Below are 18,092 nucleotides of genomic sequence, written 5' to 3'. Positions count from 1 at the left end.
TTACTGTACCTTGATTAAAAAGGTATTAATTATATAATCATTTGCATAACCCCTGCCATATATATATACATATATATATACTAGGGCCGGGACTCGATTAAAAAAATTAATCTAATTAGAGGCTTTGTAATTAATTAATTAATCGCATTTTAATCGCATATAAATATTTGACCTGAGAACAGTGAGAAGCATTTTTTTGTCACATGGATTTTAGTATACCATTGAATGACTGAATACATAAGCTTAAGCAAGGTGGTACTTAACCAAGACCAACAGACTAGGGATGCAAATTATCAATTAATTAATTAGCCTAATCGATATTTGATACATAAATGGTCTTTCCTGCCAATACACTATGATGATTACTGTAGTATTCAACTAGGCTACTTAAATCACAGTAGCAAACTGATTTGTTGAAGGGCGTCAGTTTACTTTGAAAAGTGGTGGGGACAATGATCATATGTAGCCCCCCCCCGCCGCACCGTACCATCGCACCTGACAACGTCTCCCAGACGTAACCGTTCTCAACCAGACTCTGGTCTCCAATTGATAGCTTTCATGTGACGTCACGGCCCGTGTGGAACGCCCCCCTGGCGGTCAAAACAATCCACTTCCCCGCTGTCTGCGGCTTAGGACAAGGCAGAAAAACACACACTGCACCCTGCTGCTTCAAAAATACCGGTGTTATGGCCCAACTGGTGTCTGATTTAACTGGTTACCGTACCGAACAACAGCTGTGCTGCACTTCCGTCCGCAGATTTGTCACAAATTCACAAATCAAGCCGCAGTTCACATGTTACTGCAGCCATATGCTTCTGTGAGTGAACCTGTTCAGGCAATCTACAGTCAGTCAGCGCCACACTACTCTCACTCTGCACAACACTGCACACTATGACAAAGCCTGTCATGTTAAAGTTACGAAGTAATGGAAAACACTCTGAAAATACAATAACAACATCGTCCTCGCCGCGCCGCGGTCGGTCCCGACCCCCGTTACCGTGTCGCTGCCGCCGCGGGCGGTGCTGTTGCCGTGTCCGGTGGCGAGCGGTCCCGCCGGGTTACCATCGTCGCCGCTGCCGCCGCCGGTCCCGCTGCTATCGGACCGCCGTCATCGTTGCCGTCGGTAGCGGTGCGTAGCAAAGCTCCGGGGGGTAAAGGGGGGGCAGCTGGTCACCGTGCAGCCCAGCTAAGGGCTCTGGTTTGTGGGTGAGAGGAGCAGGGAGCCTGGGCTCAGTGGGCTGGAGCTCAGACTGTGGAGCTCAGCGGAGCTGCGGTACCAGGACGGTGTTCCCGCACAGGAAAGTTACAGGTACATTTCTACCACTTCAACGAGTTCAGAAACATTATTTTAAGATAAAAAAAACTACAAAATGGGGCTTTTAATCAGACACCAGTTGAGCCATAACACCGGAGGTATTGGTTACAAGCGGTGGAGGATGATGGATTCTCCACCAGGTAAATGTAAACATCGCCCAACTCGAGCTTCGGCAGGGAACTGGTCATTTTAAACAGCTCGTATACAGCAGCTGGTGTTGAATATGGGTCACAAGTGCCCAAAACTTCAAAGCTGTTTTTATATCTTTCTTTCTCGGCTGCTGGCAGATGATTTAAGTCATTACTCGGTTGTTTGTCCATAGAAAGTCCATTGCGGGGCCACTTTGGAATGTTGCTTTTGACCGCCAGGTCCCTGGGAAGTGACGTCACTGAAAGCTATCAATAGTGGACCGTCTGGCTCCAAGTTTAAGCAAATAAATGAGCAAAGACCCGATCAGGTCCGACCAGTGTTGAAGCCTGGACATGTTTTTTAATTAATTCTGCGCCGGACCGCGGCAAAAAAAAAAGAAGAAGAAGCCCGTAGTTGTGTACATAGAGACGTGACAGGTGTGGCACAACAAGCTGGTGATCAGCTGTGGTCAGTGAATTGTTAGACTATACTACAGTAGGTCATTTCGATTTGCGCATCTGTGTTTTTTCCTTTTTATATTTTTTTTATAACATTTATATGCGCATCGAGAGCGAGTGAGCAAGCGCGAGATAAATAGCGGGTGTAGGAGCCATGTTTTATACAAACCTTGCACCATTAGGCCACTAGGTGGCAGTATTTTCTTTGTGCCTGACCTGAACCGGATGTTGGTGGGGGGTCAGGCAGGTTACTTGAGATTGCTCATTGTGTAGCCCAGGTGTTGCTGATGAGGCAGGAGCAAACAGTTTTTGACGGTGCTCAGCGGTGATTTAAGTTTGATCGTTTTCTGTTTATGTTATAATACGTGGCTTCACCCAGAAATAAAAGGAACATGATTGTTTCAAACGCAAAGAAGCTTCCGTTGGTTCATGCAAGTACCAGTCTAAACAATAGCCTACTATCAGCAACCAGTAGTGGCTACAGGACAAGCCACTACATTAGGTCAAAAACTGCTTCGTTTGGAGGAAGCAAACCCGGACTCGTTGCATTGTGAGTCAGCGAGCCGGTGAAGTGAACGCCGCGTTAAGATGGACATTTAAACTCACCTGTCCCTCGGCTACTGGAGCCGTCGGGACACCGTGTGTCGCTTGGGCGTTGGAGCCGCCGGGAGGCGAACCGGCATCGGAGCGGAGCGGGCAGCTGGAGCGGCCGGGACACCGCGCGTCGGAGCGGCAATTGGAGCCGCCGGGAGGCGCAGCGGGCTTGGAGCTGCATCGCAGCGGGGCTACTGGAGCCACCGCGACAGCGCGTCGGAGCGGCTACTGGAGCCGCCAGCGTCGGGCTCGGAGCGCCATCGCAGCGGGGCTACTGGAGCTACCGGGACACCGCGCGTCGGACATCTGGACGTCAGGTCATCAATGCCGGCCAACGCACCATTGGGGTATGTGGTTCAGCGCTGATCTTTAGTAATGGCCATAGTAAATAGTGTGTGCACACATAACGGCAATATGCGTAAATCCAATGCATTGGTAGCGGACTCTCAACTGCCTTGAATAAACTTTGCGCGTCAGGGCGTGCGTTTTGTGTTGACACAAACTACTGATTTTGCGTGCTAATAAAGCATTGACTTTCGGCCAACATGGCAGAAGAGGAGAAACCAGACAGACATTCTGGGAGTGTGACTGACTTTGATGTGGGTGGGGAGGTGAAAACCCAAACTGAAACAAGGGAAAAGCGTGAAGTGAAATTAACAGCCAAAGCCTTATTAGAAAAAATAAGTAATTTAGAAAAAGAAAGAAAGGCTAAAATAAATAATCTGTCCAATCTAAAACAAACCATTGTTGTGTTGATGGGTGATAAAGAACATGTAAATGAGGTTAAAGGTGAATTCAACAATTTTGTGGATTTGTGTGAAGAAGTACAGCTAGTGCACAAGGGTTTGCTGGGTCTATTGCCTGATGATGCTGCAAAAAAGCATGATACATGGTTTCACGCTAAAATGTTGAGTGTCCATGATTTCACTGCTGGTACAATTAAGTGGTTGGCTGAGATGCAAAGTTGCCCAACCTCTGTGGTCAATGTCACTGAACAAGTGGGCACAAAGGAAACAGAAATTAAAGCTGCAGCCCATAATCAAAAGGATGATGAAAATAAAAATGGAATGGACGTTCAAAATAAAGCTGCTGCTGGTGGTAATGAGGAGGAGGAGATCCAGATTGAACCTCATGATAGCATCTCAAATGTTGCTTCAGAATCCTCCAGGAAGCCATCACAATATAAAGGTTCCTCAACAGCCAGTTCCTATAGCAGCAAATCCTCTGCAGCTTCTGAACGAATAAAAGCGGAGGCGCAAAGAGCTGGACTCTTGGCTCGTGCTGCTGCTTTAAGGAACAAACATGCTCTGGAGGACCAGGAACATCTGTTAAAGAGAAAAAAAGAACAGCTCGAGTTGCACACTGAGATAGCTGTCGCTAATGCTAAGCTGGCGGTGCTACAGGCCAGTGGCAGCAGTAGAGGCAGCATTGCATCGAAGCACTCTGATGGAATGGAGTCTTACTTCAACAAAGGGACCAAGCCGGTCATTCTCAATCCACATGCTTCACAATTTGTTCCTCCGCTCTCTCAGCCGCCAGTGTCTCATCAATCACCACAAGGCTATGCCGAGCCATTGTTAAAAAGTGAGGTTGCATTTGATCCAAACACACCGCACTATAACCAACAGTTGGACCCTGCAGCTTATCCAGGTGACACCATCTCAAAGCCTCTTGTGTCGCAAATAAGCTCACCTGTGATCTTAAGTTCCCTACCATCTCATTTTGAGTTGCCTAAAATTCCAGCTGCCACACAAAATATTCCATCTGCTCCAGGTCAAACTCAATCAGTAGCAGACCTCTACAGTGTGTTGCAACAACAAAATGATATAACGGCTCTTCTGGTTCAAATGCAAACATCACAGTTACTGCCTCACCGGGAAATTCCAACTTACGATGGAGATCCTCTGCAGTTCAATTCATTCATGAAAGCGTTCGAGTATTGTGTGGAGGAAAAGACCAAGTGTAAAGGAGATTGTCTGTACTACCTTGAGCAGTACACAAGGGGGCAGCCAAGGGACATTGTGCGCAGCTGCCTTCACATGACCGCTGAAAGAGGATACGCTGTTGCTAAGCAGCTGCTTAAGGAGCATTTTGGAAATGAGTTCAACATAACAGCAGCCTACATGGAGAAAGTCACTGACTGGCCAAGTATCAAGTCCGAGGATACTAAAGCACTGAAAGCCTATGGACTCTTCCTTCGTGAATGCTGCAATGCTATGGAGGAGTTACGTTATCTAGAGGAGCTAAGCATGCCAGTTAATATGAGAATTCTGATCCAGAAGTTCCCATATAAACTTCGAGAAAAATGGAGAACAAAAGCAAGTGAAATTTGCGAGAGAACTGATCGAAGAGCACGTTTCCCGGATCTGGTGGATTTCATTGAGCGGCAGATCAGAATTATCTCAGATCCAGTCTTTGGCGACATTCAGGACACACCACCTGTTAAAGGAATAACAAGGCCAAGCAAGTCTCAAATGCAGTCACAATTTAAAAGAAATAGCTTTGCAACTCATGTCTCCATTAACGACAAATGCAAAGCATGTGCTCACAATGATGTGGAAAATCAAGAAAAAGATGTCTCCAAGATGAACGCTCCCTCTTGTTTGTATTGTGCACATGATGGTCATGTATTGGAACAATGTTACCAACTGGGTAAAAAGTCGCACAGAGAAAAATTAGACTTTCTAAAGGAGAAAGGTCTGTGTTTTGGCTGCCTGAACACAGGACACATAAGCAGGAGTTGTGATAGGCGCAACACTTGCAAACACTGCAGCCAAATGCATCCCAGTATTCTGCACATTGGACAAGAGGAAAGAGTGAATCAGAAGGATACAGAGCAGCTGAAGAGGACCTCTGAAAGCTTCACAACTTCTTCAACTTGTGGTCATACAGGGGCTGGCCACCGCAATGGTATTCTTCCCATCTTGCCTGTTCAAGTGAAGAGCTCAAAAGGAAATGAGGTTATTGAAACATATGCCTTCCTGGACCCAGGGAGCACAAGCACCTTCTGCTCTGAAAATCTCCTTCATAGGTTGAACGCCCGAGGACAAAAGGCCAGGATTCATCTTCGCACCATGGGTCAGGAGAAAACAGTAGCAAGCTCCATTGTTGAAGGCCTGGAGATTTCAGACTTAACTGGCAAACATTTCTATCAGCTTCCCAATGTGTTTGCTCAAAGGGAGATGCCTGTCACCACGGACAACATCATCAGTGAAGAAGAGCTGGCCAAATGGCCCTATCTTAAAGAGCTTAAAGTCCCTCACATAAATTCTGAAGTTGATCTGTTAATTGGCGCTAATGCATCCAAGCTGATGGAACCATGGGAAGTGGTTAATAGTCGGGGTAAAGGGCCCTACGCCATTAGAACCTTACTGGGGTGGGTAATAAATGGTTCAGTACACGGGTATAGTGATAGTGATTACCCTTCAGTTCATGCCAACAGAACTGTGGTTGACAGAATAGAGGAGCTGTTGACTAGCCAATACAACTACGACTTCATTGAAAAATCCTTTACAGAACAAGAGGAAATGTCAAGAGAGGAAAAGAAGTCTGCAGAAATAATGGAGGACTCGGCTCGGCTTGAGGACGGACACTACAGGTTACAACTACCTTTCAGAGGGAAAGACGTCTCGATGCCAAACAACCTCACCATTGCTCTGCAGCCTGTCCGTGGCCTAAGGAGGAAACTTCAAGGAAATGCAGACTTTCAAGAGGAGTATACCGACTTTATTACAGATGTAATAAACAATGGTTACGCTAAACAAGTGCCGCAGCACCAGTTGGAGGCGACAAATTCGTTATTTGGAACAGTTCCCTCTCCTAGTTGCGCCTGTTATGTTTCACCAGCTGTGGTCGAGACAGTCAAGAGGAACTTCTACATGGATGATCTCTTAAAGAGCCTGCCCTCTGAAGAGGATGCTGTCACCATGGCGAAGGACCTCATCGCCACATGCAGCAAAGGAGTCACTCCAACCCAGTGGATCAGCAACAGCTGAGAAGTGCCTCAGTCCATTCTAGAGGAGCTCAGATCCAAAACCCTGTGGAGATACAGCCCAACAGCTTTAAATCCCGCTGACGCTTCTCCTGGATTAAAGGCAAAGAGCCTTTGGAAACAAGGATGGATGAAAAGCCCTCAGTTTCCATGGGATCCTGGAACAAAGTGGTCAAAATCACCTATGGACTTCAATATGACTGCTTACGACCCAGAAGTAAAAGGGAACCTCAGGGTCAATGCAACAGTTGTCAGCACCAATCCCACTTCTCAGCTGATAACCTTTTTCTCAGATGAGCAAAGGTCAAAGGTCGAAGTTGCTTGGAGCATCAAGCTGAAAGGAGCTCTGCTGAAGCTAAGCAAAAAGAGCAAGAAGTTGCAGCTCACTAATGCAAGTGCTAATGGAGCACCAGCAAATGTACACCAGGAGACGGTAGAAACAGGCTAAATACATCTCCAACCTCTTTTGGAAACAGTGGATTTGAGAGTATTTACCAATACTGCAAGAGCGTCAAAAATGGACAAAGGAAAGAGGTCATGGTGATGGACCCCACAGCGCAACGTGGGTCTTGGGTGGTTGGAAGGGTACTCAAAACCTTTCCAGATAAAAAAGGGTTGGTACGTGTGGGCCATCTTAAAACCAAAACAATGGTATAAAGAGACCTGTAACAAAAATGTGTCTATTGTGGAAAACCATAGTTTAATTTATCTGTGCAATGGTAATGTAAAGATTTGGGTAATGCATCTTATGCATATTCATATAATTTTATGTTTATTCATATATGTATGGCTCCTTTCATGTATGTTTGTTTGTAATTGCTTTGAGTTCTGCCAGGCGCAATTAGGGGCTGGCGTGTAGGAGCCATGTTTTATGCAAACCTTGCACCATTAGGCCACTAGGTGGCAGTATTTTCTTTGTGCCCACCTGAACCGGATGTTGGTGGGGGGTCAGGCAGGTTACTTGAGATTGCTCATTGTGTAGCCCAGGTGTTGCTGATGAGGCAGGAGCAAACAGTTTTTGACGGTGCTCAGCGGTGATTTAAGTTTGATCGTTTTCTGTTTATGTTATAATACGTGGCTTCACCCAGAAATAAAAGGAACATGATTGTTTCAAACGCAAAGAAGCTTCCGTTGGTTCATGCTCAAGTACCAGTCTAAACAATAGCCTACTATCAGCAACCAGTAGTGGCTACAGGACAAGCCACTACAGCGGGTGCACACCAGATGACTGCCAACCGGCAAAAACTGAAACAAGACGGTTAAAGAGAGGAAAAACACGGAATATACAATAGGCCTATATGTCCAAAAGACTTTGTCCCGTCGTCACGACGTGAACGAGGGAGGATCTGATGGTGGCTCAGGTTTAGTGATGAGGAAACCGTCACTGCAGCTGCACATGTCCGCAGCTGCTCCAATAGACACGTCACTAACTTTATTTTGAAGGGACAGATTAGATGTTGATTTTGTTAACAGTGACTTTGGGTGCTGTCCGGTACAACTGACCTCCTCCCTCCTCCCTCCTCCAGCCCCCCTCCCCATGGTGTGGCTTGAAAACTCCTCTTTCGCCAAAGCGGGAGATGACAGAAAGAGCCTGAGAACTACTGTAACATCGAAGCTACATTGTTGCGAGTTATTGGCTCTGGCAGAAGTTCTGCGCCGTGCACACTGTTTAGGCTGCCTATTCTGTCATAGTTTATCAACGTTTTTTCGTCATTCTTCATTAGGATCATGTTAAGTTCATTTTGTGGTGGGGACAAAATTGTTCTTGACAAAAAGTGGTGGGGACATGTCCCCAGCATCCCCAGCGTAAATGACGCCTATCAGCCTGATGTAAACATTAATAAAACTCAGTAACCAATCACACAGGCAGCTCCATATTGTCCCTGTGTGATGTTCAGGGACAGGTCAGGACAGTCTGAAGACAGACAGCTCTGAGCTGAGGTTGAAGTCTTATGCACCGTGGACAGTGACAGGTCTGTAGCTACATCTTGACCACATATCAGCTGTTCAGCTGCAGCAGAGGAAACTCCGCTGTTCTCAGCTTCCCCGCGACGAGCGCTTTTTTTTTTTTTAACTAAGCGACCGGCTAAACTACGGCAGGATACTGTAAACCAACGCGGATCAGGTGTGTTTATCAAACCTTGGTCGCTGTGCTGAGGCACCGGGTCGGTTTGAGCTGCCGTCAGGCTGCATTAAAACTCCTCAGGCAGCTCCGTGTCGGTGGCTTTTTGACTCGTTACTCACTGGTTTCTGTGTGTTAGCGATGGTACAGGCTGAGGCCAGTATACAACAGGTAACAGTGTTGTTGTCTCTTTTCACCTCCTCTCTCCCTTGCAGTGATCAGTGTCGGCGGCTTGTTAGATGATTGTGCTCCTAATCAGTACGCCTGAAACTCATCCAGTGAGAAACGTTCCGCGGTGCAAAACAAGTGCGATTAAAATGCGTTAATTTTTTTAACGCGTTAATTTTTGTGTAATTAATTAATCGTAATTAACGCGTTAAAGTCCCGGCCCTAATATATACTGTATATATCTCTTATGAAACATCTTGTTGATCAGTTGAATGGCATCAAAGTATGGAAGTTGATTTGTTGACTAAAGACGTTGCGATATTAAATGTCTTGTTTTCAGACCTTCACTCGCTCACATACAAAAAGAACATGTCACTAAACGTTTCTGCACCACAACAAAGGAAGGAGACACTAAACCTGACTGTCACTGGTGATGTCACTGAAGGACTTACCTGAACAGGTGATCTCCACGGTGGAGGGAGAGTAATCTGAATATGAACACTCCCTCAGGGTAAATCCAGACTGAACACAGTCAGTGTCGATCTCCCACACAGACCTCTCTGAGGACTCCTCTCTTCTTCTTGTTGAAACAGCAGAGCCACAGTCCAGATCTCTACAGGCTACAGATGCTGCCTTCAGGTTCCAGGAGCTGCCGTCCACTGGTCTCCACTCTCCTTGTTTCAGCTGCAGTTCACCTGCACAGCGACTGGCTCCTCCCACCAACCTGACAGGCTCTGAACACAGAGAAGAGAGTGAAGAGTAAAAGAAGTGAGTTTAATTAAAACAGAAATGAAGCAAATCCAACCTGTAGCTCCACTTGTACCTGAGCAGGTGAGTCCAACAGCTTTGCCAGGTGAGCAGCTGGTTCTAGTTGAGCCTGAGCTTCTACAGTCCAGGAGAGCTGACTCGTTGCCTCCACACTGGAACTCTTTGGTCCACATTGGAGCCTCCACTGCTCCATAGAGCGCCCCCTGGAGGACTGAAGGAGCCCCACAGCCAAGCTCCCTACAGACCACCTCTGCATCCTGCTGGTCAAAGTCATCTTCACACACTGAGGACCACCACTGGTCAGACTGGTTGGACTTGACCTCCAGTCTTCCTGAACACACACTGGTCCCATTCACCAGCCTGACAGGGTCTGCAGAGAGAGACACAACATAGACAGGACAGATTATGCACTGCTGATGTTTGTATCAAAAGAGTTCATATATCATGAAATATTAGAAAACAAAGAAATTCTATATAGAATCAGATGTTCAGCAGCAGTGACCACCCCCATATAGTCAGAATGGTACGATCTTTTTTCATACGCACATTGTGCGACGATTTGACAACAAGGTTGGCAGAATCAGACTCAACAAATCAACAACAATTCAGGGTCTATCCTATAAACACTGTATATAGTATATATACAGTATATATGTATGTATATATATATATATATATATATATATATATAGTATGTGTGAGCCATTTTAGCTTTTATTTTGGTGTTTTGTATGTGGCGGTTTTATTGTTGTAACCTCCGTTGGCACTGGAAGTGGCGTCACGCACTTCCGGGTAACAGGGGTGATTTAAACCCAGGACAATCAGTGCCAGGTGTAGCTGGTCCAAGGCAAACAGTTTTTGACCGTGTCATTATGCCTTTTGTGTCCTGCCTGCCACATGGAATGAGGTATTGTGTTGTCAATAAATGTGGTGTTTTTACCATTGGAACCTTGTTTTTGGGCACTCATTGTTTACGCACGTGTCCGAACACCAAGACCAGCCACCGTGACAGGGAAGAGGGCCACTTCAGTATGTGTGTGTGATATATATATATATATATATATATATATAGAGAGAGAGAGAGAGAGAGAGCGCCGTGGACTGGTTTTCCTCCTGTCCTCCCCAATTTTTTCAGTCACCAGCCGCCACTGATAAAAACAAAGAAAACACTAAAAACAGAGTTAAAAAAACAAGAGCAAATAAAAGTAAAATAAAATAAAATAGATAAAGTTTTAAGTTCTCAGCTATAAGCATGTGAAAAGATAAATGTTTTTAACCTGGATTTAAAAGTGTTTACAGTTGGGGCTGATTTCAGTTCTGCTGGTAGTTTGTTCCAGTTGTTGCAGCATAACAGCTAAATGCTGCTTCACCATGTCTGGTCTGAACTCTGAGCTCCACTATCGGACCTGAGTCACTAGATCTCAGAGCTCTACTGGGTTTATACTCTACTGACATGTCATTCATGTATTCTGGACCTAAACCATTCAGTGATTTGTAAACCAGTAGCAGAACTTTAAAATCTATTCTGTAGCTGACTGGGAGCCAATGTAAGGTCTTAAGAACTGGGGTGATGTGATCTGATCTCTTTGTTCTGGTTAAAACTGGAGCTGCAGCGTTCTGAATGAGCTGCAGCTGTTTGATGCTTTTTTGGGGGGAGACCAGTCAGAAGACTGTTACAGTAGTCAAGTCTACTGGAGATAAAAGCATGAATCAGCTTCTCCTGATCAGTTTGGGACATAAAACCCTTCATTCTGGATATGTTCTTAAGTTGATAAAAGGCTGATTTGGTGACTGATTTGATATGGCTGTTGAAGGTCAGATCTGAGTCTATCAGCAAGCCAAGGTTTCGGACTTGGTCTTTAGTTTCTAAAGACAGTGACTCAAGGTGTTTACTGACAGCAACCCTCTTCTCTTTATTTCCAAAAACAATGACCTCAGTTTTTTCTTGATTTAACTGAAGGAAATTTTGGCTCATCCAATTTTTGACCTGTTCTAAACAGTGACATAATGACTCTATTGGACTGCAGTCATCTGGAGACAGTGCAAGATATATCTGTGTGTCATCTGCATAACTATGATAGTAGGGGTGTGACGATACACTCATCTCACGAGACGAGACGAGACACGAGATTGGGTTCATGAGATCGAGACAAGACGAGATTTTAAGAAAACTACAATGACAAAATATGACTGGACCAACAGACTTTTATTTAACCGAGTTGCACATGCATTTTGAAATGTTTTATTGTAACTATTTACGTGCATGATGTAAGCATGAGCTTTAAATACATTTCTTCTTCCACAAATTGAAACTAAAACTTAAATTTATAAAAGTTATTATACATTAAATAAAATGTAATATTTATTTATTTTTTTCAAGTGCAAACAATATTATGTGCAGTGTTTCCTCTAGGATTTTTTTAAGTAGTGGCAACAACCGCCCCTTCCCCCCAGTGCCATTTCACTACTTGGATCCCCCCGCCCCCCTCCCTCCCTCCCTCCCTCCCACGTCGGACGGTCCAGCGCATATGTTTATTACCGTCACAACGCGACCTGTCCATGTGTGTGTGTATGTCCTGGGACTCCGGATGGAAATTAGCATCGATGCTATAATCCGGCACATTTACATGTTTCTTATATGTACATTGATGTGCGCTGTCCCAGTCAAATAAACAAATAAAGTAAAGTAAGTAAAGTGCCCGTGTGTGTGTGTGTAAGTGTGTGTGTGTGTGTGTGTGTGTGTGTGTGTGTGTGTGTGTGCGCCAGAGAGAGAGAGAGAGAGTCGCGGCCGCCCCAGAGTCGTTAATTAGCGCTGGATGCGCTGGTTGGTAAGTTTCGTTTTTGGAGGAATGAAGAACTCAGCTGAGCTGTGACTGAAAAGCACCTAAACTAAGTCGAGTAGAGTTATAACTGTGTAGTGGAAAGGGGTGCAAAGTAATGGTAACTGGTAGTGCAAACCCTGCTTTTTACATTTTTTAACATAAAAAAAAAAAAGAAATCTCCCGAGACAGATTTTTAACGCGACGAGAAATATCGTCGAGTTTAATCTCGCGAGATCTCGTGGGACGAGATCTCGTCACACCCCTATATGATACTTGACATTAGAGTTCTGTAGAATTTGACCCAAAGGCAGCATATACAGATTAAACAGAAGGGGTCCAAGGACTGACCCCTGAGGAACTCCACATGTCATAGCCACTCGATCGGATTGATAACTACCAATGGTCACAAAATAACTCCGTTCCTCTAAGTAGGACCTGAACCATTTTAGGACTGTCCCGCTGAGTCCTGCACAGGTTTCCAACCTGTCCAGCAGTATACTGTGTGACAGTGTCAAACGCAGCACTGAGATCCAACAGGACCAGAACTGACACCTTGCCTGAGTCAGTGTTCAACCTTATGTCATTTAACACTCTAATAAGAGCTGTTGCTGTACTGTGGTGAGGTCGGAAGCCTGATTGAAATTTGTCAAAGAGTCCACTGGAGTTCAAGAAGTTGCTGAGTTGATTAAAAACCACTTTCTCAACGATCTTGGCTATAAAGAGAAGATTTGAGATGGGTCTGTAATTGGTTAAAATGGTAGTATCCAATGTTCTCTTTTTTAAGAGTGGCTTGATGGCAGCTACTTTCAGGGGTTTAGGAAACATGCCTGATTGAAGTGAGCAATTTATTATTTGCTGCAGATCTGTTTTGACAGAGCTTATAATAGTTTTAAAAAAAGTCAGATGGTATTGTGTCAAGACATCATGTCAATGTTTTAAGATGCTGAACTGTTTCTTCTAAGGTTTTTTGGTCACTGTATTAAACTCTGACATTACAGTTGATTTATTCCTAGGTGATTTTAGGGATTGCATCACTGTATTATTTTGCTGATTTGTGTTGATATTGAGCCTTATAGATTTGATTTTTTCATTGAAGAAGTAAGCAAATTCGTTGCATTTTTCTGTGGAAAAGAGTTCTGAAGCTATCTCTTTTGGGGGGGGGGGTTGTAAGCTTATCAACCATAGCAAACAGAGCACGAGTGTTGTTGATGTTCTTATTAATCATTTCAGTAAAGTGTTGCTGTCTAGCCTTGAAGAACCCATGGTTAAAATTACAAAGACTTTGTTTGTAGAGGTCATGGTGGATTTGAAGTTTAGTTTTTCTCCATTTACGCTCAGCTTTCCTGCATTCTGTTTTCAGAGCCTTTACCATCAAAGTGTTCCTCCATGGTGTTCTCTGTCTGGTGACATAGACAGCAGTTCGGCAAACTCATCAAAGAATTTTCCTGGGTATGTTGGTGGTTTGTAAATATTAGGAGGAGAACTTTTGGATCCCCCTTTACTAAAAAACTGAGATATTCAAAAGAGCTAAAATCACCAAATATAGTTTCCTTGCACTGAAATACAGATTTAAAAATGGCAGCAACTCCCCCGCCTTTCTTACCACTTCGACACTTATTCATAAAACTGAAATTTGTTGGTGCAGCCTCATTGAGAATGGTAGCACAGCTACATTCAGTCAGCCATGTTTCACTAAGAAGTAAGAAGTCTAGATTATAGGTCATAATGGTGTCATTTACTAATGAGGATTTGTTGGCTAGTGATCTGATATTAAGTAGAGCTAACCTTGTGGAGATAACAGGAGACACTGGTGAGTTTCGAGGCTGACAAGCTATACTCACTACTAGATTGGTAGATTTAATTGAACCCTTTTTATTTCTCACCAGTTTGATCACTTTTCTGTTACCCGTTGTTATGATTGAATGTTATTACATGTTTGACCGCTAGGCGGCAGTACTGGTTAGTAGTCAGCTTACCGTACCATATAACGGAGTAGAGCAAGACTGCATGAAGCCACATGTATGTTGTTGAGAACGTGAGACATTAAACTAAGTTACTTGCTATCAACACGGCCTCATCCTTGGAACACGAACATGACATGGTACCAGGAGTAAACTCGAATGGGCGACATGGATTTAAAACCACCGGAAAGTTTGAAACTGACGGGGAATGTCGACGAGAACTGGCGCACCTTCAAACAACAGTTTCACCTTTATGTTGCGGCTATGGGACTCGAGGCGAAGCCAGAAGCAAGAAAGGTAGCGCTGCTGCTAACGATAGCAGGGCCACAGGCCATAGAAGTATTTAACACGTTCGTGTTTGACAGTCCTGAAGATAATGAAAAGTTGGATGTAGTGCTTAGTAAGTTTGATACTCACTGTTCTCCGAAGAAGAACGAGACGTACGAGAGGTACGTGTTTTGGTCTCGTACACAGCGGCAGCATGAGCCCTTCGATAGCTTCCTGACGGACTTGCGGCTAAAGGCGCAGTCCTGCAACTTCGCGACGCTGACGGACTCCATGATCCGGGACCAGATCGTTTTCGGCGTGGAGGATAAAAAGGTCAGAGAGAGGCTACTACGGGAGATGGAGCTGACGCTGGCAGGAGCCATTAAGATCTGCCAGGCCAGTGAGCTGTCCCAAAGGCACGTGAGGACGTTCAGCGAGATGTCTGCAGTCGCCTCGGCGCAGAGCGACAGCGCGGCAGCAGTTGGAGCAGTGTCGTATCAGCGGAGACGGCGCACACAGACCCGGCCTGCACAGCAGCAGGAGGACGTGATAATAAACTGCAAGCGCTGCGGCTCACAGCACAAGCCTAGACAGTGTCCAGCGTTTGCTAAGCAATGCTCCACTTGCCAAGGCAAGAATCATTTTGCTAAACAATGCTTCTCCAAACGGAAAGAGGGGAAGAAAGAAAAAACTGTAAACTTAATAGACGAGCCTGATCTAAGTGACACGTTCTTTGTTGGAATGGTGAATTGTGAAAGTGAACAAATAAATAAACCAGACAATGTAAATGATGTCACTAAAGAAGATAAGTGGATAGCTCCTCTAATGATAAATGGGACTGTAGTCACCATGAGATTGGACACTGGTGCTAAAGCAAATCTCATAAGCATGTGTGATGTGAAGGCAATGAAAAATAAGCCACAAATAAAAAGAAAAGAATCTGGACTGAAAGACTACAATGGGCGGCCAATCAAATGTTTGGGCATATGCAGGTTGAATGTCACAGTTAAAGGAAAAGTGCACCACCTATCCTTCTTTGTTGTGAATGAGGGACGTGAATCACTTCTGGGTGACAGAGCCTGTGAAGAACTGGGGCTTGTGGAAAGAGTGTATGAACTGATACTCCAGGTAAACACCTAGTCCTTGCTGATGCCCTATCCAGAGCAACTACAGGCGACAGTGTGAGTGCAACAGACGAGGACATACAGTGTCATGTGAACATGGTGTCGGCTACACTGCCTGTGTCGGATACAAAGTCAAGACAAATAGCGGAGGCTACAGCAAAGGATGCTGAGCTACAGCATGTCATGGAGAACATGGATGAGGGATGGCCAGCTGGTTCATGTCCACAATTTTACCATGTCAGAGGTGAGCTTAGTACTGTGGATGGTCTGCTGTTGAAAAAGGGCAGGATTGTTATTCCACGGGCTTTGAGAATGGACATGTTGCACAGGATACATGAAGGCCATCTCGGCATCGAAAAGTGCAAAAGGAGGGCGAGAGACACGGTGTTCTGGCCCGGACTGAACAAAGACATTGAAACACTTATAAGTAAATGTGAAACATGCCAGAAACACAGGAACAAGCAGAGCAAAGAGCCTATGGTGGTAGCTGAGGTGCCAACAGCACCATGGCACAAAGTAGGAATGGACTTGTTTCATCTCAGAGGTAAAGACTATTTAGTGGTAATGGATTACTACTCAAACTTCCCTGAGATGGCGCTACTAACAAGCTCAACATCAACTTGTGTCATAACACATGCTAAATCTATCTTCGCCAGGCATGGCATCCCACACACCGTGGTGAGCGACAATGGCCCCTGCTTCAGCAGCAAAGAATGGCAGAAGTTTGCAGAGCAATATGATTTCAAGCATGTGACGTCAAGCCCACACTATGCACAGTCAAACGGGCAAGCTGAAAAAGGAGTTCACATTCTCAAGCAACTCCTAAAGAAAGCAGCTGACAGTGACTCGGATCCCTATCTGGCTTTATTGAGCTACAGAGCATCACCTCTTCAGTGCAGCCTATCACCAGCTGAACTGCTGATGAAGAGGAAGCTACGAACAACTTTGCCGAGTCATCAAAACGACAAATTAAAGCAAAAGAATCACTCAAAGATTGAACATAAGCTACGACAACAGAAAATGATGCAAAAGTCATTCTATGACAGAACAACCAAGCATCTCCCTCCACTGACTACAGGGTTTCCCCCAGAAAACTGGTTAAGCCCGGTGGTAGGGTGGCACCGGCGGCCCATCGGCGGGCCACCGGTGCCCAAGCGTGTTTTTTTGTGACAGGGGCCTGACCCTGACCGATGGCAGGGCCCTGTAGGGAACAGATTCATTAATGGAGCAGTAGCATTTAGCAGGTGTGATTCCATAAGGCCTTAAGATCAATGTTAAAAGTTGACTAGAAATTTGAAAATATTATCATAAACATCTGTTATTATAAGACTTTATGTAACTTAAACACCAGCTATAGCAGAGTCTTACAGAAAGGCGCTCTTGAAATGCTTTTCAATCAACCACAAAAAAAAGTAGGTCTAATAATTATAATTATAAAAAAATATTTAAATAAATAACATCAACTGTTTGCATTAAAAACTAAAAAACAACTGCCCGGTGTCTCCATTGTTAAAGTCTAGCCTTATTTCCATGGATGTATTATAGATCCATCATCCATGTTTTTTTTGCTCCGAGATTTTTTACATCTGGAGTCACGTGCACATGACGTACCACGCTCTTTTTCCGGTCAGTCGTCATGGAAACGTGACACTCAAGGATCTACTAAATCAAACTTGTGTGATCGTGAACTTTACGAGCTGAAAAATGAAACAATGGATCTTTCCCACATCAGGTGAAAGCCCCGCGGCTCACAGGAGTCCGGAGCTCTGACGCTGCAGGGGATATCTATGGCAGGGGGCGACGTACTAACAGCTACCAGCCAACAGCTACCAGCCAACAGCTACCAGCCAACAGCTAACAGCTACCAGCTACCAGCTACCAGCTACCAGCTAACAGCCAACAGCTACCAGCCAACAGCTAACAGCCAACAGCTACCAGCCAACAGCTAACAGCTACCAGCTACCAGCTGCTACAGCAGCTGACTGAGCCTCTGGAGCTGCGGCTCGGCTCACGTTAACGTGGACTCGGTACGCTCCTCTCGGTCAGCTGGTGAAGCAGCGGTCTGATGCTGTCTATTGTCTGATGATGTCCGTGACGTGTCTCGTTATGTGCGACGAAGTTGTAACGTTGTCAGGTGATGAAAAAGACACCTGATCACGTGTTTATTGAGTATAAAAACTGATTTAAAAAAATTAATAAACGATGTTTAGCCTGGCGGGGGGTCAAGTAAGGCCTGGCGGGCCGCCAGGCTTATAATACACTGGAGGAAACCCTGGACTACCAACAACACAGTCAGGATTGAGGATGCTGATGGATGGAGTACAAAAGCAACTGTCCTGCAAGAAGTTGCTCCACGATCGTACACAGTGAAAA

At 45.0% G+C, this 18,092-nt stretch overlaps 1 protein-coding gene across 1 annotated transcript in view; it reads right to left on the bottom strand.

The window, feature by feature from the left end:
• LOC146977854 (CD5 antigen-like) overlaps positions 1–18,092 on the bottom strand; it is a 47,934-nt gene that overhangs the window by 6,411 nt on the left and 23,431 nt on the right. The window contains exon 2 of the mRNA XM_085790432.1: positions 9,230–9,511. Coding sequence (XP_085646558.1) covers positions 9,230–9,511 — 282 coding nt within the window. The remainder of the gene's footprint in view (positions 1–9,229; positions 9,512–18,092) is intronic.

Source organism: Trachurus japonicus, chromosome 11 (assembly GCF_045865225.1).
Source record: "Trachurus japonicus isolate A0001 chromosome 11, Traja_1.0".
Classification (NCBI taxonomy): Eukaryota; Metazoa; Chordata; class Actinopteri; order Carangiformes; family Carangidae; genus Trachurus; species Trachurus japonicus.
The sequence above is the reverse complement of the archived record's forward strand: the minus strand, read 5'-3'. Positions and strand labels throughout refer to the sequence as shown.